Here is a 27,770-nt window from a genome sequence, read left to right on the forward strand (position 1 = left end):
AATAAAAGGTGAAAATATACTATGTAAGGCTGCACATATTAAAAATATTATCTGAAAATAATTTTTTTTAATAAAATTCATCTATATAAAAGATAAAAAAATATATTATACATGAATCAAAAAAATAACTTCAAAAATTAAACACACACAAAATAATTTTATAAAAATATCTCTAAAAAAGGTTAAATAAACAAATAAAAAAATCACAGATGAACAATATTAATTGAAACATAAATTTAATAATTATTTTAAAAAGAAATATTAAAAAAAATATCAATAAAAAAATGAAAAATAAGAAAATAAATAATACCTCGGGTTTTGTAAAACTAAACAAGTTAAATAATTTTTTCCCTTTTATATATATATGCACTAAAAAAAAGGGTAAAAAACAGCTCATACGCAAAGCCCATGAGCATGGATGGGCCTTCAATCACAGGATCGCGCTTTTAGGGTTGATTATTATTATAATTTTATTTTGTAAAGGAGAGGAAAACATGTTGTCACCCTTTTTTTTAAAAAAAAAATGACATAGGTGATATGTCGCCTGCAAGCTCAATTTCAAGCCACCACTGTGGTGGCCGTAAAAAATCAACGTCGTAATTGTTTTGGTCAAAAATCCTAATTTTTAAGTTATTTCAACCCAAAAACACGTCACTAACACTTTTAAAACACCTACAAACCAATCTATCAACTCAAAACACCCCAAATATAATAATCTAATTACTTGGACAACCACCAATTGTAATATAGAAAAAGACATGGTAATTTTTTTAAACCAAATTCATACAAAAGTCCACTGAAAATTCGGTAGAGTCTCCCCTATATCAAAAAAATCCCAAGTTATCAACAATAATTTGTTACACTTTTATTAATCATTATCCAATCACGATTCAATTATCCTGGGTCTCAATTCCAACAATCTACATCAACACAATCACAATTTCTCAAACATTACTATAATATAAATGAAGTATTAAATGACACTAAATAAGTAAACAAACTTGCATGTAAAATATAAATACATGAAAATATAATTTAAGTTCATACATTCAATTTAAAAGATATTAATATAATTTAAGTCACAATAATTTTTTTAAATACAAGATATATAAACATTCAATTAAAACTAGATAACAAAATGATAGAAAGATCTAATATTCACTCCTGACGTGAGTGTGAGACACCTGAAACAAATATAACTTTGGATAATAAATATCATAGAAAAACAATATTAACATTGGTAATTAAGTGATTTATTCAAGACCAACATACATTCATACTTCTTACAATTCCTCACTTGATCTTTTTAGGATTTTTTTCTCAAGAATTAACTAATTTTTTTCCATTCCACCCTCAATTTCCGACCAACATCATATATTAATACCGAATGACAATCCTTCAAGAAAGTACTGATACTAATTTATTGGTATCATTAACTATTTTTCACCGGATAGCTAATCAAATCTTCTTAAAAACCTTTAGATGGTAATACCAATACTAATAAATCTCATTAGTATAATTAGTCTCCCATATCGGGATCGACTAATCGAGTTGGTCATGAATACCGATATCAATGTAACTCATTGATACCATTAACTATTCTTAAACCGAAATGGCTAATCAAGTTCTAACAGTACCTTAAAATATCCTTGGAAATGCCGATGTAAAATATCCTTGACATCATTAGTCTTCATACCATGAAAAACTAATCAAGTTTTCGTGAAAATAATGATATCAATGTAGCCTATCGATATCATTAATTAGTCTCCATACCAAGAATGACTAATCAAGTTTTCGTGGAAATATCGATATCAATGTAGCCTATTGATATCATTAACTATTCTTAACCCGAATAGTTAATCAAGTTCAATATCCTCAATGTTCCGTGCTGATCATGTTGATGTTAGCAAACTCTACTAACATCATTAGTCTCCTATACCCGGGATTGTCTAATCAAATCCAAAGAAATACCGATATCAATGGAACTCATTGATATTATTAACCATTCCTAACCGGGATAGTTAATCAAGCATGTTTCCATTTCTCACTTGTTTCATTAGATGTTTTCCCTTTTTAGCAACATACATACATATATACACACATATTGGTAACTTACATACATACATACATATAAAATCCAAAACAATTAAACAAATTTTCATAATTATATACATTTAAAAATGATATAGGTGTAGAACATTTACCTGCTGCAGAAACTCAGCTCGCGCTCCCCTACTGTTGCTGTGCAGCTCATGTGGTCCCTCTTGTATTTACAAGTATTCCACATTATTTCATATTTAAGTTACATTTCTCATAATAACAATAATAACAATAGTAACAACAAATGGTGACCTCCCTAAAACAATTTTTCATTTACATTTGTGTTTTTCATTATATCCTTTAAGATCATTATTCTTTATTTAATCATAACTAATATTATAAATTTCATTTTTGAACACGGCTTTCCTTTGAATGCTAAGACACATCATAACACATTTTCTACAGGTGTTATAACCTAACCTCTTCTCAGATTTTTACCTATATCTGGAGTTATAGAACTCCAATTTAAGCGAGGTCAGTCTCATGAGAAATATAACATCCTTGGATATAACTTCTATGAAGACACCTCTCCTAAATTCTATTATTTTTAGGCTCGAATCCCTTTTAGAATCTAGGTAAACAAATCTATCCAATTTTCATCAAAGTTTTAAATGAACCTTTAAACATCTTCATTTGTTTTCACTCTTTATTCAAAACAACCATTTCTACATTGTATGTACATAACCTCACTAAATATGACCTTCTACAATACATAATCCACCCATTATTAACACACAAAATCTAAAAAAACTCCTCATTCCTTTTTCTTAACCTTACCTTGGCCAAAACTTGGCTTAAAGGAACCAAAGGTTCCCTTCTCCATCTCGTGTAATAATTATCTCCACTAACCATTGTTAACATTATAAACAACACATCATAAGCAATTTACAAGGAAAATCATAAATTCTTCTCTTCTAATCCCTTCCCTCGATGGGCCACCTATGATTCTTTAACCATTGATTTTTTCTTTAATGTTTCTACATAATTTCACATTTTAAGCAACCTACAATACTTTAATTAATTTAATTTCACACAATTCTATATTTTCCCTAAATTCTCCTTAAAAACTCTTGCTTAAATTCAAAATTAATACACCAATTCCTAATCAAATTCAAATTGGTTTGCATAATCAAGTTTAGGGCTCCTCACCTGGTGATAAACTGGACTTCGATCCTTGACCAGTTGAAAATTTTTTACTCCTCCCTTTTTGCACACTAGTCGGCCCTCTATTCTTTTTCCCTCCCAATTTCTTCATTTGTTTCTTGTTAATTGCCTTGTCTAATGATGTTATCCCTACCAATTGATCTAAATCTTGCATAAACCTAATAGGTTTTGGTGTTTCTCTCTCAATTTTTTGTGGAAAAATAAAAAATTTCTCTCGTCCTTTTTGTCTCCACTACAGCCGGCCTTAAGAGGAAGAAAAATAAGGTATTTATAGTCTTAGTTTTTCTTTAATTACACTTTGGCCCCACTTACTTAAATGTTTTATTTTTAGCCCCATTTATTTTTCTTTTTACAATTTGAGTTATATCTTTTTTTTCTTTTTTTTTATCTATATTATTTTCAATTTATACCTTGGGTTTACACCAAAAGAGGTCCAAAAACCTGAAATTAAATCAGTTTAAATTTATCTTTCTTAGCCTAGATCAATCTTTTTAAGAAATATTAGGGCACCAACAAATCACCATCAAGCCTCTCTCATCTTATGAAACTCATGAACATAAAAAAAATCTATTTTGATGGTTGAAACTGATTTGAACGGTGACTTTCTCTCTCATCATCGAAATCCAACAACCTTTCTCCCTTTTATCTTTCTATTCTGGGGTTGAAAAATAATACAAATAAATTTTTGTAGTAAAATTATTTATTTTAATTTTTTTTTTAAAAAACCTAAATTATATAATTTATATTATATTAAAAGTTTGAGGACCTATATATATTTTTTCCTGAAATTTATGACATATCATCATGATAATTTTTTTTTAATTCTAGTTTTCTTTCTTTAAATTCCACCGTTGGTTAAAAAATCTAAAGTAATTGGTTTCAAGATTTAATCTCTCAATATTAAACTTTAAGAATCAAAATAAATTATAAAAAATACTAATACCTTAATACAATTCATAGTTAAATCTCAGTTTACAATGAATCTACTACCTGCAGTCCTCCTGCTTCATCTCTCTCTCTCCCTATAAACTAAAAAACAAAAAACATCTTAATTATTGTCAAATGTGGAAGCTTACGATAGGAGCAGAGAGTGTTCATGACAATGGCCAATCATCATCATGGCTTAAAAGTGTTAACAATCATCTGGGTCGCCAAGTTTGGGAATTTTGCCCACAACTTGGCTCCCCAGATGAGCTTTTGCAATTACAAAATGTTCGCCTTTCATTTCAAGCTCAAAGGTTTGACAAAAAACACAGCGCTGACCTTCTTATGAGGTTTCAGGTTAGACCCATTTGTGAATTCTATTCAAAGTTTGGATATTTATGTCAAAGTTTGGAGCTTTTTGATTGTTTTGACTGTGAAATGTAGTTTGAAAAGGAGAACCCATGTGTGAATTTGCCTCAAATTAAAGTTAAAGACGATGAAGATGTGACTGAGGAAGCAGTGACTACTACCTTGAGAAGGGCTGTTAATTTTTATAGGAAAATTCAGGCGCATGATGGTCATTGGCCTGGTGATTATGGAGGTCCTATGTTTCTACTTCCTGGTTTGGTAAAGTCTGAAACCTTAACTTGTTGTCTCACGTGTTAAGTTCACAGTTTCATTGATCACTACCAATTGCTTGGCTTCATATGATTGAGAGAAAAGGTACTTGCTTTGCATGTAAATGATTGATACATACTGTTTGAATGAGAACCAGAGTGTTTGTGTTAATGGGAATGTTGCATTTTGATTTTCTTTATTGGTATGGTTAGACAGAAGGATTGCATTCTTCAGAGTAATTGATTATATTAGCATGTAATTTTAGCCTTGCTTTTGAATTGCTACAGATCATTACCTTATCTATTACGGGAGCTCTGAATGCTGTCTTGTCAAAAGAACATCAGCGAGAGATGTGCAGATATCTGTACAATCATCAGGTAAGTGTACTATCTGGCAACATCTGAACCTCTATTTGTTCATCTTTTGATATCAAAACAACTTTGCTGGACATCAGGGGGGGGAGAAATGTAATTCTGGAAGTTGTATCAATGCCTTCTCTAATTAATCATAGCGTTCTGCCCCAAAGTTCAGTTCTCAAGCTGTAGCTGAGCTAAACGAATAAGCTTGACCAAAACCATAAGCTAGCCGTTTAAATTTAGCTATAGCATTAGGACCTTTATGAACAGATTATGGGAACTATTTTGTAAACGTGTCACATTTTGCTGCAGAATAGAGATGGGGGTTGGGGTCTTCATATTGAAGGCCCAAGCACCATGTTTGGTACTTGTCTAAACTATGTGACCTTGAGGTTACTTGGTGAAGGAGCTGAGGGTGGTGATGGGGAAATGGAAAAGGGACGTAAGTGGATCTTGGACCATGGTGGTGCAACTGAGATTACTTCGTGGGGGAAAATGTGGCTTTCGGTATGAACCTGGTCTTTATCTTGTTGGTTTGTTCCAAAAGCTATAGATTATGACAATATTGGTGCCATTTGGTTGATCTTTGATAATGATAGGTACTTGGAGTCCATGAATGGTCTGGGAATAATCCACTGCCTCCAGAAGTATGGCTATGTCCTTACCTTCTCCCAATGCATCCAGGTTCCTGAATAGTTATACATGCTTATTTCATTTCAGCCACGCAAAGGAGAGTGGAATATATTTTCTTTTATGCTGTTTAACCAACTAATTGAAGTTAAAAGTATAAAAGGCGAAACTATTACATGATCCATCAAGGGTCCATTGCTTGGTGTAATGATAAAATATCTTGGCCCTGCAATCACAAGTGTGCAGGCTAAAGTCTTGATAGCAACCGCTTTTTACACAAAAATGCTGAAGGATGAATTCTTTTTTAATTCACTTCTCTTAGCTCTCATTTCAGCGAACCATTGAAGACTAATAGTCTTTTAAAACGTTTTATAGGAGCCCTCATCAAAATATGTTTTGCTTACTGCCAAAGACCTAACTGGGATGGGATGTGTGTGTTTGGTATTGTGGTGCAATGTGTTTTTGTGCTTTTTGCTTGAAAATGCATTAAAATGATTTTTATTTATTTATTTATTTTTGACATCTATACATCAAAACCATCGAAAAGAACTAAAAAACATCAATTTAATACTTTTTCATGTGAAATGCACTTTTGAAACACACCTAAAAACAAAAGCTACCGCATTCCCAAACACCAAGTAAGTGGACAATAGTCTGATTAACTAAAATACAAATAATAGAAAAGGAAACTAAAATTGCTTCTGTCTGACCAAACACGCATGTTATGTTAGAGATGGTCACTAATTTCTCGTGCAATTAGCTTGTTAGTTACCTTCTTTTTTCACACTTGGAGCATTACATGTTTCTTCTCATAGATTTCTAGCTGTTTTACTTGGTTTTGCTTTTTGAAAGAGCTAATCTTTTGATAATTTGGTTCTCTTCATTTAGCAATTTTATCTCTTGCTTTCTTTCTGTTAACAGAATGTTCTCTATCTCCATGTACTTGCTAGGAGCTTCCCTGCCATGCACCTCATTGTTAATATAGTTCAAACGTTATACAACCTTTCATTTTCACTTTATTGTGATGTAGTTCTGTCAAATATCAATAGGCTTTTGCGTCTTGTGAGTAACCTTGAAGTTTTATATTCATAGGAAGGATGTGGTGCCACTGTCGTATGGTGTATTTACCAATGTCTTATCTATATGGGAAGAGGTTTGTTGGTCCTATAACACCCACAATTCAATCTTTGAGAAAGGAGATCTACACTGTTCCATATCATGAAGTAGATTGGAATACAGCTCGTAATACATGTGCAAAGGTTGGTTAGAGATCCATTTTGTTTTTTCCTTGCCAAACTTGTACTATAAATACCTTACTTGAAATTTTTTTTGATGTTGATTCTGGACCTTTTATTTATTTATTTATTTATTTTTTCAAATTTTGGCAGGAAGATCTATACTACCCTCATCCTTTGGTTCAGGATATTCTGTGGGCTTCTCTTCACTATGCATATGAGCCTATACTTACACGTTGGCCTCTTAATAGGTTGAGAGAGAAGGCTTTGCACAAAGTGATGCAGCATATCCACTATGAAGATGAAAATACACAGTACATATGCATAGGTCCGGTCAACAAGGTACAGATGGATGATTTTGACGATGCTCATTTTTTCTGTTAAATAAGAAGAAAATGCAGAGGAAACGTACACCTTTAGCTCTCCAGTATAGTATCTGTTAAGAATAAGATCCAATATAATTCTGCCAATGCGCTTGGGCCTTAGCTTGTTGTGTTCAGTTATATGACTGCTTGTATGTATCAGGTATTGAATATGCTTTGTTGTTGGGTAGAAGATCCACACTCAGAGGCATTTAAACTGCATCTGCCAAGAGTATTTGACTATTTGTGGATTGCTGAAGACGGAATGAAAATGCAGGTAAAAACAAAAAAAAGCATTACCCTCTCCTTAACTATTTATACGAGTCTCCCTCTACTTCAGATCCCTTTTCTTCTTTTCTCTTCCTATTTTTGCTTAGAAAAGATGGTTCATCCTTGTGTGTTACTGATGAGGGGACCATTGAGTTGGATACATATATATTGTATTAGCTGGTGAAATTGTACTGAACTTGCAGGGATATAATGGAAGTCAGTTGTGGGATACTGCTTTTGCTGTTCAAGCAATTGTCTCTACCAACCTTGCTGAAGAATATAGTGGAACCTTGAGAAAAGCACACAAGTACCTTAAAGATTCACAGGTTCTCAATTGTAGAGATATCTCTACCATAATTCACCAATGCTAGCCCTCCTTGCTCAACCAGCTATACTTTGTTTGAAGGTCCTAGAAGATTGTCCTGGAGATTTAAATTTTTGGTATCGCCACATCTCTAAAGGAGCTTGGCCATTTTCAACTGCAGATCATGGGTGGCCCATCTCCGACTGCACTGCAGAAGGATTGAAGGTAAAAAGGTGAACAAAACTGTAGAAGTTCATATTCTTGTCTCATATGTGTCTTGTTGATATTTATCTACCTGTACAGGCTGTTTTACTACTATCAAAACTTCCAACCGAAATGGTTGGGGATCCCTTAGGTGTGGAGAGGCTCCGTGATGCTGTAAATGTAATCCTTTCTTTACAGGTATTTAAGTCTAAGTTGCTGCTTTGAAACAGATGTTGGATCTAGCACAAGAGTGGGATTAAAGCATTATCACTTAAGGATGCAAGATTACATTTATTATATGTAATATGTTAGTGCAATTCTATTAGTTAATGGTGCTGCATGCAAGGAGAAAAATAGGAAATGATGCAGGTTGACATGGTACCAAAGGCATACCATAACATTTGATTTAGTGAAAGCATGACCTTAAATTATAGTAGAATAGTTGGGTTATCATAATAGTTTGCTTCATAAATGCCTGGGTTAGAACTTTTTGCTCATGACAAAATATATGAACCACAAGCAAGCTCATGATACAAAGTTGAAGTTAATGAGAATCTCTGTTACAGGAGCTCCAAGTTTAGATTCCCCTACAGTGAAATCGTTCAATATTTTTCAATCTGATCTTGCATCTGAAAGTTAGTTCAGAATAGGGATTCCCTTATTATGTATTCAGGAGTACTCTACTGATAGGAAATGTTTGATAATTTTGGACACTGCTGCAGAATGCTGATGGTGGTTTTGCAACATATGAATTGACAAGATCGTACCAGTGGTTGGAGGTAACTTCCTTAAGTGATCAAGCCTTTCATTTGAATTCACTCTGAGATTATGATTCCTCCTGAGAAAATGCAAATCTTCCCATGGAAAATTTTAATATTAAGGACTTAAGATTTGCAGAACTGGTGGTCAATGGCTGCTCTCCTTGCTGAAGGAGATCTTTTAAGGAATTCCTAGTTCTGCGAGTGAAAACCTATATATTTGCGTATTTCGTTGGTTGGGCTAACTTCATAGGAAGGTCAATGCTGGGAGAGAATCCAACCACCTTAAATAAGCCTTAATTGTTGAGTATTTTGTAGATTATGCATGATGATTTCTTTTCCTTGTTAAAACTGCCTCTTCACAGATTCTTTTAACTATTCTTACAACTTATTTAGCATAAAGTTGAGTGTGAATTAATGCATATCCTGAGCCATATGCTTTTTCTTAATCCTTGTTTATAACATTACCCTGACTACTAGCGAGGTTCCATTTAAATCTAAGCTCAATGACTTACTGGTCAAATTGCAGTTTATATTGATGATGCTGTGCTTACTACTGCATTTATTTAATATTTTTGTTCTGTTTCAGTTAATCAATCCTGCAGAAACTTTTGGTGACATTGTCATTGATTACCCGTAAGGTTCCAGCACACTTCAATTTCATGTTTAGGCATTAGAATTTCATTAATCTTGTGGATTTCTAATTTGTGATGTTGACTGAAATGTCCAAATAGATATGTAGAATGCACATCAGCGGCAATCCAAGCACTAGCATCATTCAAGAAATTGTATCCTGGTCATAGGAGGGAAGAAATAGATAATTGTATTGCAGAAGCTGCAAACTTCATTGAAAAGATTCAAGCGACAGATGGTTCCTGGTTGGTTTGTGCCCATATATTGTATATTTGCTTTACATCAATTGCTTCATTCAATGGCAAGTTCTCTGGATGTTCTTAACAGGTATGGATCCTGGGGAGTCTGCTTCACCTATGCTGGGTGGTTTGGGATAAAGGGCTTGGTGGCAGCTGGCATGACATATAATAGCTCCAGCAGTATCCGTAAAGCTTGTGATTATATGTTGTCCAAAGAACTTGCTGGAGGTGGTTGGGGAGAGAGTTATCTATCATGTCAAAACAAGGTTGGACTAAAAATCCTATTTCATATTTTCTGTGATTTTCAAATTTAGGCATGCCCTGTATCACACCCTTTGTGAGAGTTTTTGCCTTCCCAATCTGCTAATTCTGCTTATAGTTTCCATGCTACATATCCTATGTCAGCTTTTCTAACATCACTTGACAGTATGATTTTCTTATTCATTATCTCTTATTAAACAGGTGTATACGAATCTGAAAGATGACAGACCACATATAGTCAACACTGGATGGGCTATGTTAGCACTCATTGAAGCTGGGCAGGTACATTTGGGAATCTTTTTTGTTTCTCGTAAACTTGTGATTACCAAATTAGTTTTTTTTTTTCAATTGCATTTTAGAGATAAAGTTGCTGAAGCCTCTCTACCTGTAGCGCCCTTGTTTTTTTACCAAAAAGAAGAACAACATTTCAATTAGCAAGATTAAAGTTAGTTTTTGAGGTGCATGATGAGAGGGAGGAATGTGATGAGTTTGAGATTTGTTATGGTGCATGATAATTGTTTCTTTTTATAACATGTAATAGGCTGAGAGGGATCCAATACCATTGCACCGCGCCGCAAGGGTGTTAATAAACTCTCAAATGGAGAATGGAGATTTTCCTCAAGAGGTAAACATCCCTGTTTCTGTAAATTGGTTGTAGCTCATGAATGCAACTATGCCTAATCAACTGAATTTTGTCTTCAGGAGAAATGAATTAGTGATTTTTTGTATATATGTAGAACATAATACAAACTGATTAGGTAACATGAGGGTCTTTCAATGTCATCTGCTATAACAACTTGAATACTTTGGTGAAAATTTGGGAGAAAAGTTCAATTTGCTTGACCTAAAGTTCATACATGTAACATTACCAGGAAAAAAAGAAGGTATAAACATATCAACTTCAAAAGTAAAAGGTTGGAATTGTGGCATTATTGGAACAATTTGATATGTTCATTTAATGATCAAAACAGGAAGGAGCTACTAATTCTTGGCATGCCACTGACTTGTCTATTTGATCACAGGAGATCATGGGAGTCTTCAACAAGAATTGTATGATCAGCTATTCAGCATACCGGAACATTTTCCCTATATGGGCCCTTGGAGAATATCGTTGCCAGGTACTGCAGGCTCTTTGAGGTTTTTTTGGCATTACCATATTTGAACTAGTCCTGCTTATATTAAGAAGCAGCACCTGTAATCGTAACTCTAGAAGAGAGCATGCACCATCTGTGACAGTTGAGGATGCACCTTTCTGCAACAGCATTATGTTATAGAAGAGCATTATTATACAAAAACCTTTATTTGTACCATAAAAATCTGCTACTGGACTCGCGTACTTATTTTTGTTTGCAATGATGAGTTGGGTTGTTCGTTTCGAGTTTCGATTCATTTGGAAGGCAATGGAACATACCTCTGGTATTCTGCAAGAGCCCACATTGGGAAGATTTTTCAATACACTGCAGAATTTAACATGGTATTTTTCACGAACACACCAGTGATGTCCTGTCATGAATAATAAGATCATAGGTTAAGACCATAAAAGTTTACCCGTAATAAACTGATAGGATTCGTCCTCGGACTGTTTTTCCTTTCAAATTTTGATTCAAGTGATTACATGACTAAAAATTAGTTTCAGAAAGTTATCTGTTGGGGGGAAATCACCATCTTCCAATTGTGAATTAATTATCAGCTTCGCAGCTCCGTGAAAAGATACAGGAAAAAGATCAATGTTCAGAAATTCTGAGGCCATTGTCTTGGCAGGCTAGAACTTGTACAGACCCGGAGACAATATGCATAGCAGCACAATTACTAGAATTCTTGCCAGCAGTTGCTAAGCCTCGTAGGGCAAACCATGTTCCATAAATGAAGCCGCCGCCCACCCCCCCGCATTTCTCTAAAATAAAATAAACAGAAATTAAACCCTTTTGAGCTCATGCGCTCAACAAATTCATGCTCGAAGAAATCGTCAGGCAGAAATCCCACAGGTTTTTTTCTTAATTAACATGTGTTGATAACAACTCGCAATTATCTCTGACTTACAAATTTATTTCAACTATTGCATCAAAGCTCTCATTGATTGGAGCCCCTAGCAAGAACTTCCAGTGCCCAATATAAAATCTTGACTTCAGAATGGAGGGCGCGCCAGGCCCTTGCAGTAGTGCAACGCAAGGGCGACGCTTGAGGATCCCAGTAGCAAGCTACTGTGGCGGAACCTCCCCTTTTAAAAATTAATTTAATATCGTGTGAACCTATGGCCCACATATCAGATATTAAACTGATAAGAACAGATACTACACTTGATCTTAGCCAAAAGGCCGAGAAAGGTATGCCTTGAACATTGTATTCAATTGCATTTTATAAGTGCAGCTCTCAACATTATACTCTGCTTCATCGATGTGGGATATCAGCACCCGCCTCTCTTTTCTCCCACTGCTCCTTTCCAGACCAGAAGCTTTAATACATGGGTAGGGTAGAAACTTGGATGCTTGAAAATTATGAGCAAGCATTTCCTCAACAAAGCATTCCATCACTACCAATAGTAATATAAAATTTAAAGCTGTTGAATTAATTAACATTTGAGAAAATTATAGCAAAAAAAAATATATATATATTCTCAACAAATGGATTCATTCCATACCAAGTCTATTAATAGTAAATTAATCGACTAAAAGGGTACTAAATAAACCTAAATTCTGTGCTTGGATTTTATCAAGTCTACATTTTGGAATGCTCCTCAGTAGCTTTTATCTTCCAATTTTTCATAATTTGGGATTGGCTGGTTCATCCATTCAACAGCTTGAGGGATTTCCTGCAGAAAAGTATAAAAATATTGATATATTTTGTGTGAAAATCTTACTAAAAAACTACGAAATTTCCAGTAATTACTACCTCCGTTGATGCTTACCAAGCTTCAGGTTCTGCTGTCCACACCACATATGGTGGTTGCTGGATTCCGAGGAAAGCCGTTCACTCCATTTTGATGCAGCTACGAGGACATGTTCGAAGCTCGAAACAATGAGCTAAGCCCCACCCCTACGTCATTACCAAAACATGAAGTGTTAGATTGAAAAGCAGGCACTCCTTTTATATTCAACAGCTTGCAAATTCAGACACACAATGATTGGGCAGATCTTGAAGAAGAGTACATTTCGGTGTTGAGGATTTTGATGGTTACTAGAGTTTGAGGTTCATAGAAAACCCTCCTATTCCCTGGCAAACTCTCTCATTTCCTACCTACCGTTAGGATAGATAGGTTCAGAAAATTCTGAAAAGTGTTTGATAATTTTTTATTGCTTGAATCATTGCTAAATACACCCTGGCTATTCATATAGCTGTAATTCCAGCTAATCCTAATCCTACTCTAAGCTAGTTGACACATATCAGGAACCTAAGTCTGGCTTGCTGAGTTGCTGACTTTAGGAGTGATTCTGCCACTTAGAATGCCTCTTATTTATGTACTTGTTATCTCCTCTTCCTTATAGGGTTGTTCCTCTTTCTTCCAGTCCAATTCCCGCTACAAAACTTCCCCTGATTGCCGAGTTATAGGTGCTGGAAAACCCAATCCCGCCAGGACTCCTGCACCGACTCTGCTGGAAATTCTGCCGTGCCTGCTGCTGTTTCTGCTTCCCTGACTTTTCTGGAAATCTCTGCTTCTGCCTTCGCTTCTTCCAGCCTGGTTCTCATCAGATTCCAACACCACCCCACAGGGATACCCTGATCATTTTCTACGAAATTGACAAAGCTTTTAATGAATTAACAGTGAAAGACAATTATGGGGCTAAGTTATGGTATCTAAAACTAGAGACTGAATTATTATATCACTGAACCATTACGTCTTTCATGCAGGCCGTTCCAGTTAAGATGTTAGTCGTTGAAAAATGCTACGGATGGTAAGTTTACTATAGGTTACAGAATGATAATTCCAACAGGAGATGTGTGGTCCTATCTATGTTTCTACTTGCTGGTTTTTGTAAAGTCTGAAACTTTAACTTGTGTTCATTTCACAATTACATTACAGAGAAAACGAAAAGATTTGGTGATTCCACTGTATATCAAGATACACATTACTCTTCTTTGGAACGGCTCTCGGCGGCCTTATTTTCATTTTCTTCTGTTCAGCTGCTGTGTGTGGGCTTGGTAGGGACATGGTTTTATTCTTATGGGCTCAACTCCCTTCTCATCTGGGCCGGGGCTTATGTGTGCTTCTAGATTCTTTTGGCTTGGAATGGGCAGGAGCTGCTGAACGAAGGCGTCTCTTTTCGTGTCGCAGGGATGGCTTCTGTCTGAGCTTGCATGGTTGGCGTGGCTTCTCAGCCCTTCTCCTTTTTCTTCTTCGATTGCGTTTTCAGCTTGCTTTTGTGAGGGGGCTGATCGGATGTTTTTTTTGCTAAATTCCATCCCTCGTCACTACTTTATATATATATAATTTGTCGTTGTTTTGAAAAGTCAAGTTTGTACCATCAGATTGTTTAAATATAATGGTATGCATTCCAGCTTACGCGAGAAAGAAAAACAGATAACTTGCGTTGCTGAATCAGTTTACTTGATACTGGGGATTGGATTGACATGGCATTTTGCTAATCACATGACTCTGGATTTCATCTTAAAACACACTTCACAAGAAGTTATAAAGAGGCAATAGTGTCCTGTCGGAACCTGGCCTTTTAAAGCAGATACAGTAGTACGAATACAATATTGCATAGCCAATGTAAGAAAGAAGAAACAGGCTTAACGCTTCGACTAATGTTTTAGATGCATGACTGCATAAACAGTAAGTACTAATTTCTTCTTGTAACGTAAAATATTGTACAGGGCAAGAATGAATTGCTAATGTATTCTAGTGTTAATATTTTTCTGACGATGAAAAAGGCGGATGGGGAGTTGTTTAGCAGGAATTAGAATGGGATCCACAATTATCTTCTCATCAGGAATCAGCTTCTCCCACCTGAACCTTCTTACCAAGTTATGCATGAACACGAGTATCTCCAACCGTGCATATTCTTTCCCAGGACACATCCTAGGCCCCCCTCCAAATGGCACATAAGTATAAGGTGCCGGTCCTGTCCCTTCGAATCTCGCCGGGTCAAATTTTTCAGGATCCTGGAAGCATTCAGGATTCCTGTGTGTTGAACTGGCACTCCAATATAACTGTAAAATCAATCCCCCAAATGAAAAACAAAAGATTTTAGGCCATCTCTCAATACATTAAAGTACTATAAATGTGTGTGTGTGTGTTTAGCATGGACTGCCCTACCTTCCAACCCTTAGGTACGTGGAAACCTGCGAAGTTGAAGTCATTTATGGCCTCCCTAAAAGCACCCTGAAGTGGAGGAGCTAGTCTCAGTACTTCACATGCAACATTCCACGAATACTTCATTTTCTGAATATCATTCCAGTTGAGCAGCTCCCTTGGCCTTTTCCACTTTGCAATCTCCATTTGTTCTGTTCAGTGAAAAATGAAAACCCATCATGTTTATGAAATGGAAAAGGACAGAAACGTAATTAATCAGAGGGGAAACTTACCCTTTAAAACCTCCTGGTAGATGTGAGGAAGCTCAGCAAGATACTTGACAATAAAAGTGATTACAGCACTAGCAGTGTCATGACCACCAATCAACAAACCCAGAATTTTGTCAGCTATGTCTGTCTCCTTCATGTATTGCCCATCCTCATCAGTTGTTAACAGCATGTGAGACAGCATATCTTGTGTACGCAAAGCTCTATTCTCGGCTAGATCAACCTTCCTTTGCTTTATGATAGATACCAACTCCTTTCTTATCCACTTTGAGGCCTTGATACCGCGATTGAAAGATGTTCCTGGCAAATCTATGGGAATAGAAATTATCCCAGATGCCAGATCATTGAAAGGATGGGCTAACTTGGCAGCATGTTTTGGATCATCAATGCTCAAGAATACTTTGCATGCTATCCCAAAGGTGTACATCTTAGCTAGTGGAAGCACAGTTACTTGTTGTTTGCCTTCCCAACTATCCTCCAAGTGTCTTTGTGCAATAGTGTCCATCATTCCTACATATCTTTGCAAGGATTCAGGTTTGAAAAAGTTAGGTAGCAACTTCCTCATCTTCTTGGATTCCTCTTTTGAAGAGGTTTGTGTAGAGGAAGGGAAGATCTTGTTTACTGAATCTGGCCACCATGAGGCAACAAGCTTGTTTTCATTAGAGAACAAGAACTTGTTGCCTGCCGCCCCACAAACGACTGTAGTGGGCTGCCCTAGAATACAAGTCTTGAAAACTTGGGATGAGTACTTGGCTATTCTATCATAAATGAACTTTTCAGGGTAACCTTTCCTTCCTGAAGACAGGAATTCAAGGCTCTCTCCGATGATCGGGAAGCCCATCTTACCCGGTGGGAGATTAGGATGAGAAACATTGGATTTGTGGATGCAGATTAATAATAAAAGAGGAATAGAAATGAAGACAACGAAAAGGATTAGGCTGCATAGAAAGAAGGACTCCATGTTTGTGGAAGAATTTAGTGTTTTACAGAGCTTGTTTTTAGTCCGTGAAGATTGCTTTGGCTAAACAAACATTTATATAGAAGAACGAAAACTAAGACACCTCTTCGCCAGATAACGAGCCCAGTATCAGGACACTTCCCTCAACTTCCTCCTCTCCCACTCCCTCAAAATCAAACTAAAATGAAGACAATGAAAAGGATTAGGCTACACAGAAAGACCTCCAATGTTTGTTGAAGAATTTAGTGTTTTATAGAGCTAGTTTTTAGTTCATGAAGGTTGCATTGGCTAAACAAACATTTATATAGAAGAAATGAAAACTAAGACAACTCTTTGCCAGATAATGGGGCCAATATCAGGACAGTTCCCTCAACTTCCTCCTCTCCCACCCTCTCAAAATCAACTAAAATGGGGGTTAACCCCACGTATTATCAAACCAAAAAGTTTTTTGCATGAGAAATGATTTGTTATATTTGAAAAGGAATTGGTCAAGCTTACTTAACTTCTTAGTTTGGTTATTGCAATTTGTCAACCGAGGCTCAAGTTTCATGTAGACTTTAAGATATTCTTCTATTAAAAAACAATTTGTTAATGACTTTCAAGATTTTACAAAGTGGTAAAATTTGTAGAAAGATCAGTGAGCTGGATATGAGATGGTGCTTGCTAGATTTGGTGAAAGTTTTGAAAGAGAGGAAAACATGCAATGACTCAGACAGCTGAATCCAGTAAAACAAGCCAACACAGATACATCTGTGCACTTTTGATTCTATAAAGTGTGAACATGGGACAGTTCAGGATACAATTTTCTGCTAGAGACATTCAATCTGTCACGACCCGAATCCCGAGTCCATGACCGGCAACGCAAGAGCGGTGTCGAAAGGACACCCCACCTACGTTAAGCCTCAAAACAGACATATCAAAAGAACAATTTATTCAAAAATACACAGCATTTCATAATCTTCAGAAATATTATATTATTCAAAACTGATGAAACCAAAAGATAGTTTAAAACTCCTTATCAGTAATTAAAACAAAAACAATAATCCATAATACTCATTACATTGTCAAAATCTAAACTTAATTAAAATAAGGTAATAGTGGAGCGTCTAAGACATCAAATCAAAACTAAAAGGAAAGCCTCGCAAAACAAGCAAGGCATACCGACCAAAACTGAAAAAGCATGAACACTCAACAAAGTCCAATTGCTATCAGAAACTAAGAACATGAAATAATATTAAGAATGAGGGGTGAGTTCAATCAACTCAGTGAGGGAATAATATTTAATATACATTTTAGATATTAATAGTTTGCAAGATGATTTATCTTGATATACATATACATATACATACTAAACATATTATCATAACGTAGTGGAATACATGTCAGAGATCAGATGACACCCGAAGGTGACCAGATGACACACAAAGGTGACCAGATGACAGCCGAAGGTGACCATTGTGGGATGATCAGTCGCCACAGGCTGATGCCTCTCTCACCAGCTAGGTATACATAATACTATGTGCACACAGGCTAACTACTCTCTATTAGCATGGAGTTACTAACAAGTCCCATATCAAGGCATAATAGATATTCACAGAATCATCAAAGAAACGTATATCATATCAAATAGAATTTAGTTTGACAAATTGCGAGTGTAAATTTAAGAATAAATGAGTACTCGGAAAATAAAGCAACATGTATAAGTATTCAAGAAATTAACTAGTACTCATTGTATAATCAACATACATATTTATTTATAATATATGCATATTAAAGATTATCCTACTCACCCGGAAGAATATAGATTAAAAAGAATATCAGATGAAAGACTCGAAAAATCTATTGAGGATCGTTAGGAGAACCTACAATTAATATATGAAATATACTCAAAAGCAACTCAAAACAACACAAATAAAAGATTCCAATACATAAAAGAAAACCAGGCTTAGTCTCCTAGGTTTATGGACTAAAACGACAATTATCCAAAACAGGGACCAAAACATAATTTTACCAAAACTGGACCAAACTGTAAATACATAACCATACTGAAATTTCACCCATAAACCATCCTTAATTCTGTCTAGAACGAACCAGGGACCGAACTGTAATTTTTATAAAGTTTAGGGACTAAAATGTAAATTCCCAAAATTGAGGGACCAAACTAAAAATATTCCAAATCAATTATCAAACTGAGATTCATCATCCTAAACCTCATAATAACACTGTCCAGAATCTCAAAATACATTTAGGGGTCAAATTTTAATTTTTTCCAAAGTTTAGGGACTAAACTGAAATTTTCATAAATCAATGACCAAAATAAAATTTGGTCATCTTCAACCTCAAGATCATTCTGTCCAGATTTTCCAGCAAGGTTAAAATGAATTTCTTAACACTTAAGAATTAATTTAAACAAATCAACCATAGTTTTGAAACCCGGACCGGCCCGGCGGGTCGACCCGAGACCCAGCCGACCCGGGCATGGGACCGGTCTAGGTCTAAGCAAAAACCCGCCTGGGAGTTGGCCCGGCGAAACCCGGTCGATCCGGGTAAACCCGGCCGAGACCCGGCCTATTTTTTTTTATTCATAGAGGTTAAACGACGAAGATGAACGATGCACTGAAGATGCAAGCCTGCAATTGCAAACAGAGAAAACCTAATAAAGAAAAACAATTTCAATCCCGAATTGCAGATGAGCAGAAGACTCTTGATCCCTTCAATAAGATTAGACTTTTTTTTGTTCACGAATCTCCTTCTTTCACTCTCTTTTCTTTGTTCTTTGCATTTTTTTAACTCACAGTTCTTGATTGGGCATTGATTAGCAGTTCTTATTCAATCATCAAGATTCAAAACTCCCTTCATCTCCCACCATTTTCTCAACAACCCCAAAATCATTTAAAGAAGCAAGAGAACTGATACATTACCCGAAGAAGAAGTGCATTTGATCTTGTTATGATCACCACTACTTCTCTTTCTCTTCCCCGTAACAAAAGAAAAACTTTGATGATTTAGTCCCTTTGGTGGTGGCTGATGGTATTTACTCTTAAAAGGGTTTGAATTTGCGGTGATAACTTTTGTGTTATGAAGTAAACCTATGGTCATCAAAACACATAGGAAGGGAAAGAGAAGTGCTTTTAAAAAGTTTCAAGATAGTTTATGTCTGAAAAAAAAACAAAAAGAAAGGAAAAACGTGCGAAACGGTGGGTTAGGGAATTTGGAGTGGCTGTTTTTCTTGTTAAAAAAAAATTAATGTATTGATAATAAGAATGAATTAAAAAAAATATAGAAAAAATATTATAATTATATAAGAATGAAGTAAAAATATATTTTTTTTGGTTCAATCCATCTGACCCGTAACCTGATCATTGGACCGGGTCGGGTTTCAAAACTATGAAATCAACTCATAAATCCTTATTTTCAAGAACATATCTCTCTCTCTCTCTCTCTCTTTTAATCCTTCCATAAACAAATCATAATTAAAAATAACATGAGAGATAATCACTTACTTGCTACTTCCACTTTTCTTAAACCCAAAACTCAAGATCAAAAACTGAAATCCTTAGTTTGATGAGGAGAGGGTTATGGTGGCCACAAGACTTAGAAGAGAGAACAGTAATTCTCTTGCAACTTTTCATTATATACCTAGGTTAACTTAGGTTGGGTTTGGGTTGACTTGGGCTTGGGTTTGGCCTAAAAGTTTGGATTTTACACAATCTGTGTACAAAAATATATTATTCTTATTATGCAAGAACCTTATTCTCTATACATATTAGGGAAATTCTAAAAGAACAAGCAATAAAACAAAATGGTATAGCTATTGGATTGAAATTCATTATTTCGTTTGTGTTTGCAATGATGAGTTAGACAATTTGCTATTGGACTTAAATTATTTCGAAGGCAGAAGAACACGCCTCTGGTATTCCGCAAGAGCCCACAATGGATAGATATTTCTGTATGCTGCATAATGTAGCATGCAGTTTTTCATGAACACACCAGTGATTTCCTGTCATCAATAAGAAGATCATAGGTTAAGGATCTTTTGATATAAAAGTTGAAGTGAAGATGCAGCATCAGCAATTTTTTCCTGTCCATCATAGTATATAGCACCCACCCACAAAGGGCTGATAGGAATCGCAGGCAGACTTTTTGGAGTCTGGCCCTTTTTTAAAAAATTCAATTGAAGTGGTTTTCTGACTATAGGTTTATAGTTAGAAAGTTACCTGTTGAGGGAAATCACCATCTTCCAATTGCGAATTGATTATAAGCTTCGCTGCTCGGTGAAGAGGTGCAGAGTCTCTATCCATCTATAACCATAGATAGGAAACAGATTTTATTATCAGAAATTCTGAGGCCATTTCTTATTAAGGCTTTTGTGGAGGCAGGGCTGTGAAAAGGGTACAAATTACGGAAAATGAAACAACAATGTAGGCTAAAACTACTGATAAACAGCATGCTAACCTGCCCAGCATGAATCAGACCCATCATTGCCCATGCAGTATGTACCAAATTCGATCGATTTCCTTCAAGAGGTACATATTTCTTCTTAGGGCATGAAAGATAGCTCTCTCCCCAACCTCCATCATCTTTTTGTATGTTGAGAAGAAAATTAACACCTTGGCGCATAGCTGTGCAGGTGCTGTAAGTCTTGCCAGCAGCTGCTAGGCCTCCAAGTGCAAACCATGTACCATAAGTGAAGCAAACTCCCCAGTTTCCATACCTGTGGAAATATTACTCCTTGTTAAATTACAGGTTCTGAAAATCTTGGAGAACCAAAATAAAATTAATTAGGAGGGCATACCATCCGCCCTCTGGAGTTTGTATGCTTTCGAGGTATCGTGCAGCATTTGTTACAAAATTATCGATCTCCTTCTTCCGGTGACCAGGGTACAAATTCTTGAACAATAATAACGCTTGGATTGCTGATGCAGTGCACTCAACATATTCATGCTCAACGACAATGTCAGCAAAAAACTCTGTAGGATTCAGTAGCTGAAACAGACGGAAACAAACACCATTTGTTCACGATTAAAATAAAGTGAAAATGAAAGAACAGATAAAAATACCGAAAATGTTCAAGGACTTACTTCCAACCACTTCTGAGCTCCAGCTGGCTCCCACGCCGCTAAACCTCCATTTTCACTCTGGATGTTCAGCAACAAAGTTTATCTTGTGACCTTGGAAAATTCTTTATTGAAGGAAACAAATTGCTAGATATAGTGTTTATAGATAGTTAAGCCTCCTAGTTTACTTTAATTCTTACTTGTAGAGAAAGAAGAACATTGACAGAATCGAAAAGCCGCTCAGGCTCGAGTTGCTCGCCAACAATTTCTGGTGGCATCATTGAGAAAAGTAGGCAGCACTGCATAGTAGATGCAAGTTAGTTTATTTTGGTGAGAGGCATATTGCAATTCGAACACAATGGCATAGAAGATAAGGGACTTTTAAGTGCTTGAACAAAGCTTATAACCTTCAATCCTTCTGCAGTGCAATCAGAAACTTGCCATCCATGATCTTGATCAGAGAAAGTCCAGGATCCCTTAGAAATATGCCGGTACATGCTCTTAAAGTCACCGGAAGGATTGTCCTTGACCTTTAAATTAATTTCGAGTTTTGGTGAGATAAAACTATAACCGGAATGAAAATTAAAGAGAAAATGAACATTATTTGATGGTTAAGGGAAAAGGCAAAATGTTTTCTAAGAGGGATAAATAACAGTAAAATTAACAAACCTGAGATTTCTTTATGAAGTCATGTCCTCTCTTGAGTACGTCTATGATTTCATCCGTAAAATTACTAGCAAGCAAGGCCTGAATGGCAAAACCAGTATCCCATTGCTGACTTCCAAAACTCTGCACACATATTCCATATTTTATTAAGCACATGATACCCTCTTTGAGGTCTCTACTCTACAGATTAGTTAAAGAATGCAAGCCTTCTAACCTGCATTTTCATTCCATCTTCAGCCACCCATAAATAATCGGGGATCCTAGCGAGATGTTTCTTGAAATAATCGCCATCGGGATCTTCAACCCAGCAAGCAAGCATGCATAACACCTGAAAACCAAGTTCATAAAAGTATTAGAAATTATCAGATAAGAGGTAGAAGATACAGGGCCCCTTTCTATGCAGCAGTAAGTCACCTTTTCCACACATCCGATTGTAATGTAACGACTGTTTTCATCTTCATAGTGAATGTGCTTCATTGTTACTTCAAGAGCCTTCTTTCTTACTAACTTGTGGAAGGGCCAACGAGTAAGAAAAGGTTCGGTGAATACATAGAGACTATCCCATACCAGATCTTGAATCAAAGGATGGGGATAGTAGAGATCCTCCTGCACCAACAGTATTCAGTATCAATTACTGCCAATATATAGCAACATCACAATAAATTTGCAGAATGGTGCTAACTATCGAGTTTAAGGTGAACTCACCGCAGCACACAGATGACGCGTTTTCCTCCAATTGACTTGACCATAAGGTTCAGCAAAGAGTTCTTCTCTCAACTGTAGAACGAGAGGTGTAACAGGACCAACGAACCTTTTCCCATATAGATACGACATTGGCATGTAAACCATCCGACAATAGCACCACATTTTCGCTGCATATTGAAGCCAAAAAGAGTGTTAACACAAAGGCAACAGAGGGAAAATGAACAGATGTTGTTAGGCAGAAAATGCAATCCTGTCGAAGACACAGGGAAATTTTAGAACCTGGATGCATAGGAAGAAAAGAGGGAAGGAGCCAAAATTCTGGGGGCATCGGATTACTTCCAGACCAATCAAATACACCAAGTATCTGCAACAGAAAGAACAATTTACATTGATTTCAGTTCTAGCAAACATAATTATATCGGTTCTGTAATATATAGATAATTAAGGAATACAGGATGGATCATTACCGAGAGCCAAGTCTTTCCCCAAGAGGGTATGTGTGTTGCAGTACCATGATCATGAATCCATTTCCGGGCTCTGGCACAAGCATTGTCTTGACCACCACTGGGTCCTTCCCCGAGAATTCGCATACAAATGTAGCTGAGAACTGTGCAGAACATGGTGCTGTGACCCTCAATGTGGAGTCCCCAACCACCATCTTCATTCTGCAATATTCCCACAGATATAATTAGCATATTACGTACCTACCAAAAAATTAGAACCATGAAGAACAGAAAATTAGCATAAATGTACCTGATGATAATAGATGTAACGGAGGATTTCCCTACGATGCTCAACAGAGAATACAGAATCTAGATGTCCTGTAATGTACAGACACATTACCTGCGTTTTCAAGTGAACCAAAAAAAATAAAAAAGAGCATAAATTTTGACTGATAATTACAAGTAGTCATCTAAATTTTTGGGAAGGCAACAAATGCTATATAAGATGCTCACCAAGGGAGGGAGGAAGAACAAGGGGCCAGCATTTTCAGCAGGCCAGTGGCCATCACTAGCCTGTAGAGCTGAAAAGAAGTGGACAGCCCTCTTCAATGCATTTGTTGCCTTTTCATATGTGATCTCCTCGCCATCTTCAATTATCACTTGCGGTATTTTTTGCTTAAAGTTTTTCTCCTTGAGAAACTGCAATATTCATACATCGTTCTGGTCAAAGAATAATTAAGGATCATAATATAATATTAGAGCTAGAGCAACAAATCATATAAATTCTTCCACCAAATAGAAAACAAATTCTATATTTCATTGATAATGATAGTTACAAATATTTTTCAACTCATCAGGCCCATAATAATTTAAAAAAAAATGCGATGCCTATAATAGCATGGATTTGTTGTTTTTTTTGTTAATATATATATATATATATATATTATTCCATTGAACAAGAGATCAAAGAACTTCATCCATCCATGCAATCAATGGGATTCATTAATTAAATCAAGTGCTCTACCTATAATGCTATCTTACTATTAATGAACGCGTTTAACCTTTCCCATTATTGATTGCTCAACTAAAATATTGTACTGTGGAAGGTGGAGATTTGAAAAGAAAAATAAAAGGGAAAGCCACAATGGCAGCTGCAAAAATCCATCTTCATAAAGCTCGAAAAGAAAGCTCTCTTGGATCTACGTGTGGGGCATGCAACACAACATTATTAATACAAACCTTAAACTTTTTTAAAAAAAAGAGAGACTGTCTCGTGATCTCTTTGTTGATCTGTCCATCTAGTTTAACTTAATTTATAGCGGACATATTATTGCAATATATGAATATATATTCCGTCCTTAAATTGGTGAAAATTAAGTATGAAAAATTAATGTTATATACACACTAATTCTTTGGAGCGTTTAATTTAATAAAGTTTGTTGAATGATGGTGATGGAAACGCAACAAACAGCTTCATCACTAAAGGACAAAGGCAAGAACAAAAAAGATCGAGGTGCTTCTCCCTAGCTCCTATTAACAAAGGAATAAAAAATAACTTTTGACATTTACTGAAAAATACAAAAGAAGAGGAAGAGGAAGAAGAAGAAGAATGGTACGTAGTACAGCTAAGATTTATATCATTTATTCTCTAATTCAGAGATCTTGGAATTTTCAAACCTCTCGTTAATTTGTAAGAAAAATAAAATTAAACAGCATAAAGATTGTTATTATGAATTTATAACTATAATAGTAATGGATTATAGAAGTAACGAAGACTATACCATAGGACCCCAGTACTAAGCAGTACGTAATTACAGAGGTTTAATCAACTAATTATATAGAATTAGCAATTATTTCTGGTTGATCGATCATACCATATATATGTACATATAAGTAGGTAGGTAGTAAGTTAATCAATACCTGCATACGCCAGAGGAGGTCGCCGCTGGGCTTGACATGATAACGGTTGTTGTAGAAACTGAGACGAGCTTCTTCAACCTCAGCTCTCTCCTCAGGACTTCCACCGTGAGGATCATACTCCCATGTCTGCCTCCCTACAAACTTATTTGTGCTATACAACTCATTGCTGCTCACACCTTCCGCAATCTTTAGCCTCCACATGATATATCTATGTATTGGTCGTGCGTATTGATATACTATAGCACGCAAGAAACAAATTATTAACAAGAAACCCTGACAAATCGATTAAAGAGCTAGCTACTTAGCTAGCATGGAATAAAATAGGAGAGGGAGAGGGAGGTATACATATTAATTATATATGCAGTGTTGGGTCTTGTGGGGGAGATGGGCAAAAATCAACGGATATATGACGAGCAAAATGGTAGACTGCAAATGAAGCAGAGAGAAAGATACTAGTTGTTAGTAGTCATGAGAGAAGAGACAATTGAGTGATCTTTGGTTCGGCAGGGCATAACACGCGGTTGCTGCTGCTGCTGCTGCTGCTGATGATGACAATTGAGAAGAACAACTGAAAAAGTATTTATATAGACACAGCTTTCAAGATTGTTTTGTCCTATTATAATATTTTAAAACTCGCGGAGAAAGTACTGTAATTTCAACCGCATATTTTTTTTTTTCCATCCTCCACATGTTTTTTCTTTTTTCTTCTTCTTTTGTTTTTTTGTTTTTGTTTTTTTCTTTTTTCTTTTTCCCCAAAATTATTTCTTTTTTTTTATATATTTTTTCAAAACTATCTTTATCGATTTTATTTTTTTACTATTAAACTGGTTGAAAATTTAGTTTTATAGATTTTTTCTTAGAAACATTGTCGATTGCTAAAGTGTTTCTTCACATAGTTTTTATTTTGCTACAGTGTTTTTTCACATATTTTTTTGTAAAATTATCTTTGTTGAATTTATTTTTTTAATATTGAGATGGTTAAGAATTTAGCTTTATAGTTTTTTTTTCTTTAAACATTTTGAATTGCTATAGTGTTTCCCCACATGGTTTTTTATGTTTTTTTAACGATTTTCTCCAAAATTATCTTTGTCGATTTTATTTTTTTTTATATTGAGATGGTTGAGAATTACAACTGTAGTTTTTCTCACAAAACGTTGTGGATTGTTATAGTGTTTCTCTACATAAGTCTTTTTTCTTTTTCTTTTTCTTTTTCTTTTTTTAATGATTTTTTTTTATATGATTTTGGTTAAAATTGTCTTTGTTGCTTCTATTTTTTTAATATTAAGCTCGTTGATAATTTAGCTTTGTATTTATTTTTTTAAACATTGTGGATTGCTATAGTCATTCCCCGCATATTTGTTTTTTGTATGAATTTTTTCAAAATTATCTTTGTCAATTTTATTTTTTTAATATTGAGCTGGTTGAGAATTACAACTATATATTTCCTCACAAAATACTATAGATTGCTACAGTATTTTTCTACATGGTTTTTTTCCTTTCGTTTTTTTATTTTTTTTCTAAAAAAATTTTTGTAGTTTTTTCTTGAAAACATTGTAGATTACAATAGTCTTTCTCCGTATAATTGTTTTTTCATAAGTTCACGACAACACACAGGCATGCCACAAACCCGCGGCAGCGCGCGGAAATGACATCTAGTATTTAATTATTTTAACTAATGTCTTTGGGAGTATATTTATATTAAAATATTATTAAACTGATTTTTATGTGTAGATATTAAAAATTAAAAAAATAAAATTATTTAATATATTTTCAAGTAAATTTTTATTTTGAAAAACACTCAATAACCAAAAAACTTAACATCATGCATTAAATTCGATTCAATTCAATGTGAAAGTTGGTTAGGTAGTATTAAATATTCTAGATAGAATTGATTGGAAAGGTTAAATAATTGTCTTATCATATGTTTGGTGTGCTTAGGGTTGGACTACATAATTTATTTTATTTTGTGTTTAGTAGACACTATAACATAACTCGACTAACACGAGGTCTAAACCGATCTGAGTTTAAGAAAAAAAAATTGATTCAACTTGACCCAGTCAAAAACTCCGGTCAACCCGCGACCCGATCAACTCGAGATAAAATATAAATAAAAAATTCATCGACTTTTTTATATATAATTTTTTGGCCAAAATGAGGTTGTTTTGATTTTTTTTTCATTTGGGTCAACCCAGGTTGACCATCTCGACCCATGACTTGAACCTATCATTGAGTCGATCTCGGGTTGAGTTTTAAAACTATGATAATAATCATTTTTATTCTTATGTTGCTTTGGGTCAACCCAGGTTGACCATCTCGACTCATGACTTGGGCCTATCCTCGAGTCAGATTTTAAGACTATAATAATAATTATTTTTATCCCAAGATTAACTCGAGCCCGGCCTCAGGTCGACCCCTAAGTCAAGTTTTAAAGCTATGATAGCAATCA

General features: G+C 35.4%; 3 protein-coding genes, 1 long non-coding RNA gene and 1 other non-coding gene across 6 annotated transcripts; 1 reads left to right on the plus strand and 4 right to left on the minus strand.

Moving 5' to 3' along the window:
- The first annotated feature begins 4,224 nt into the window (after nt 1–4,224).
- LOC7465579 (cycloartenol synthase) lies at nt 4,225–11,436 on the plus strand. Of its 2 annotated transcripts, none has more exons than XM_024605154.2 (18): nt 4,225–4,545; nt 4,633–4,815; nt 5,094–5,183; nt 5,475–5,669; nt 5,762–5,846; nt 6,885–7,051; nt 7,181–7,369; nt 7,553–7,666; nt 7,863–7,985; nt 8,066–8,188; nt 8,267–8,365; nt 8,890–8,946; nt 9,515–9,561; nt 9,660–9,803; nt 9,865–10,063; nt 10,260–10,340; nt 10,600–10,683; nt 11,081–11,436. In XM_024605154.2, exons 1-18 carry the CDS (start codon nt 4,327–4,329, stop codon nt 11,192–11,194), a joined length of 2,313 nt encoding a protein of 770 aa, XP_024460922.1. In that variant the 5' UTR covers nt 4,225–4,326; the 3' UTR covers nt 11,195–11,436. The 2 variants fall into 2 exon arrangements, with proteins under 2 accessions (XP_024460922.1, XP_002310905.1); XM_002310869.3 differs by having other exon boundaries at nt 4,226–4,545; nt 9,886–10,063.
- On the minus strand, nt 10,959–12,389 carry LOC112328179 (uncharacterized). The gene is made up of 2 exons (XR_002982833.2): nt 11,470–12,389; nt 10,959–11,310 (listed from the first exon to the last, which is right to left on the minus strand). It is a non-coding gene; the product is annotated as an uncharacterized LOC112328179 (long non-coding RNA).
- Nucleotides 12,191–12,386, minus strand: LOC18101251 (U2 spliceosomal RNA). The gene has a single exon (XR_002983018.2). It is a non-coding gene; the product is annotated as a U2 spliceosomal RNA (small nuclear RNA).
- A 2,265-nt stretch (nt 12,390–14,654) lies between the features above and the next one.
- Nucleotides 14,655–16,813, minus strand: LOC7465578 (beta-amyrin 28-monooxygenase). Its single transcript, XM_024605158.2, has 3 exons — nt 15,582–16,813; nt 15,313–15,500; nt 14,655–15,206 (listed from the first exon to the last, which is right to left on the minus strand). The coding sequence occupies exons 1-3, from the start codon at nt 16,534–16,536 to the stop codon at nt 14,886–14,888; spliced, it is 1,464 nt and encodes a 487-aa protein (XP_024460926.1). The 5' UTR covers nt 16,537–16,813; the 3' UTR covers nt 14,655–14,885.
- Nucleotides 16,814–20,249: 3,436 nt separating this feature from the next.
- LOC7465577 (beta-amyrin synthase) lies at nt 20,250–25,878 on the minus strand. Its single transcript, XM_002310313.4, has 17 exons — nt 25,670–25,878; nt 25,325–25,560; nt 23,918–24,103; nt 23,715–23,804; nt 23,429–23,626; nt 23,241–23,325; nt 22,962–23,128; nt 22,671–22,862; nt 22,471–22,584; nt 22,260–22,379; nt 21,998–22,120; nt 21,791–21,889; nt 21,615–21,671; nt 21,329–21,519; nt 20,989–21,247; nt 20,751–20,834; nt 20,250–20,533 (listed from the first exon to the last, which is right to left on the minus strand). The coding sequence occupies exons 2-17, from the start codon at nt 25,523–25,525 to the stop codon at nt 20,417–20,419; spliced, it is 2,283 nt and encodes a 760-aa protein (XP_002310349.1). The 5' UTR covers nt 25,526–25,560; nt 25,670–25,878; the 3' UTR covers nt 20,250–20,416.
- Nucleotides 25,879–27,770: the final 1,892 nt, after the last annotated feature.

Source organism: Populus trichocarpa, chromosome 7, assembly GCF_000002775.5.
Source record: "Populus trichocarpa isolate Nisqually-1 chromosome 7, P.trichocarpa_v4.1, whole genome shotgun sequence".
NCBI lineage: Eukaryota > Viridiplantae > Streptophyta > Magnoliopsida > Malpighiales > Salicaceae > Populus > Populus trichocarpa.

Bases quoted from the DNA above. Each gene is read 5' to 3' on its own strand.
- LOC7465577 (XM_002310313.4), bottom strand. From the start codon at position 25,525: ATGTGGAGGCTAAAGATTGCGGAAGGTGTGAGCAGCAATGAGTTGTAT. The intron at 23,627-23,714 runs GTACATTTATGC...GGAATATTGCAG, and splicing joins GTTACATCTATTATCATCAG to AATGAAGATGGTGGTTGGGG. The intron at 20,534-20,750 runs GTAACTTTCTAA...TATTGATGACAG, and splicing joins ATGGTGATTTCCCTCAACAG to GAAATCACTGGTGTGTTCAT.
- LOC7465579 (XM_024605154.2), top strand. From the start codon at position 4,327: ATGTGGAAGCTTACGATAGGAGCAGAGAGTGTTCATGACAATGGCCAA. The intron at 5,847-6,884 runs GTTCCTGAATAG...TTATATTCATAG, and splicing joins CCTTCTCCCAATGCATCCAG to GAAGGATGTGGTGCCACTGT. The intron at 9,562-9,659 runs GTAAGGTTCCAG...ATGTCCAAATAG, and splicing joins GACATTGTCATTGATTACCC to ATATGTAGAATGCACATCAG.
- LOC7465578 (XM_024605158.2), bottom strand. From the start codon at position 16,536: ATGGAGTCCTTCTTTCTATGCAGCCTAATCCTTTTCGTTGTCTTCATT. The intron at 15,501-15,581 runs GTAAGTTTCCCC...TTCACTGAACAG, and splicing joins CTACCAGGAGGTTTTAAAGG to AACAAATGGAGATTGCAAAG. The intron at 15,207-15,312 runs GTAGGGCAGTCC...TTGATTTTACAG, and splicing joins ACGTACCTAAGGGTTGGAAG to TTATATTGGAGTGCCAGTTC.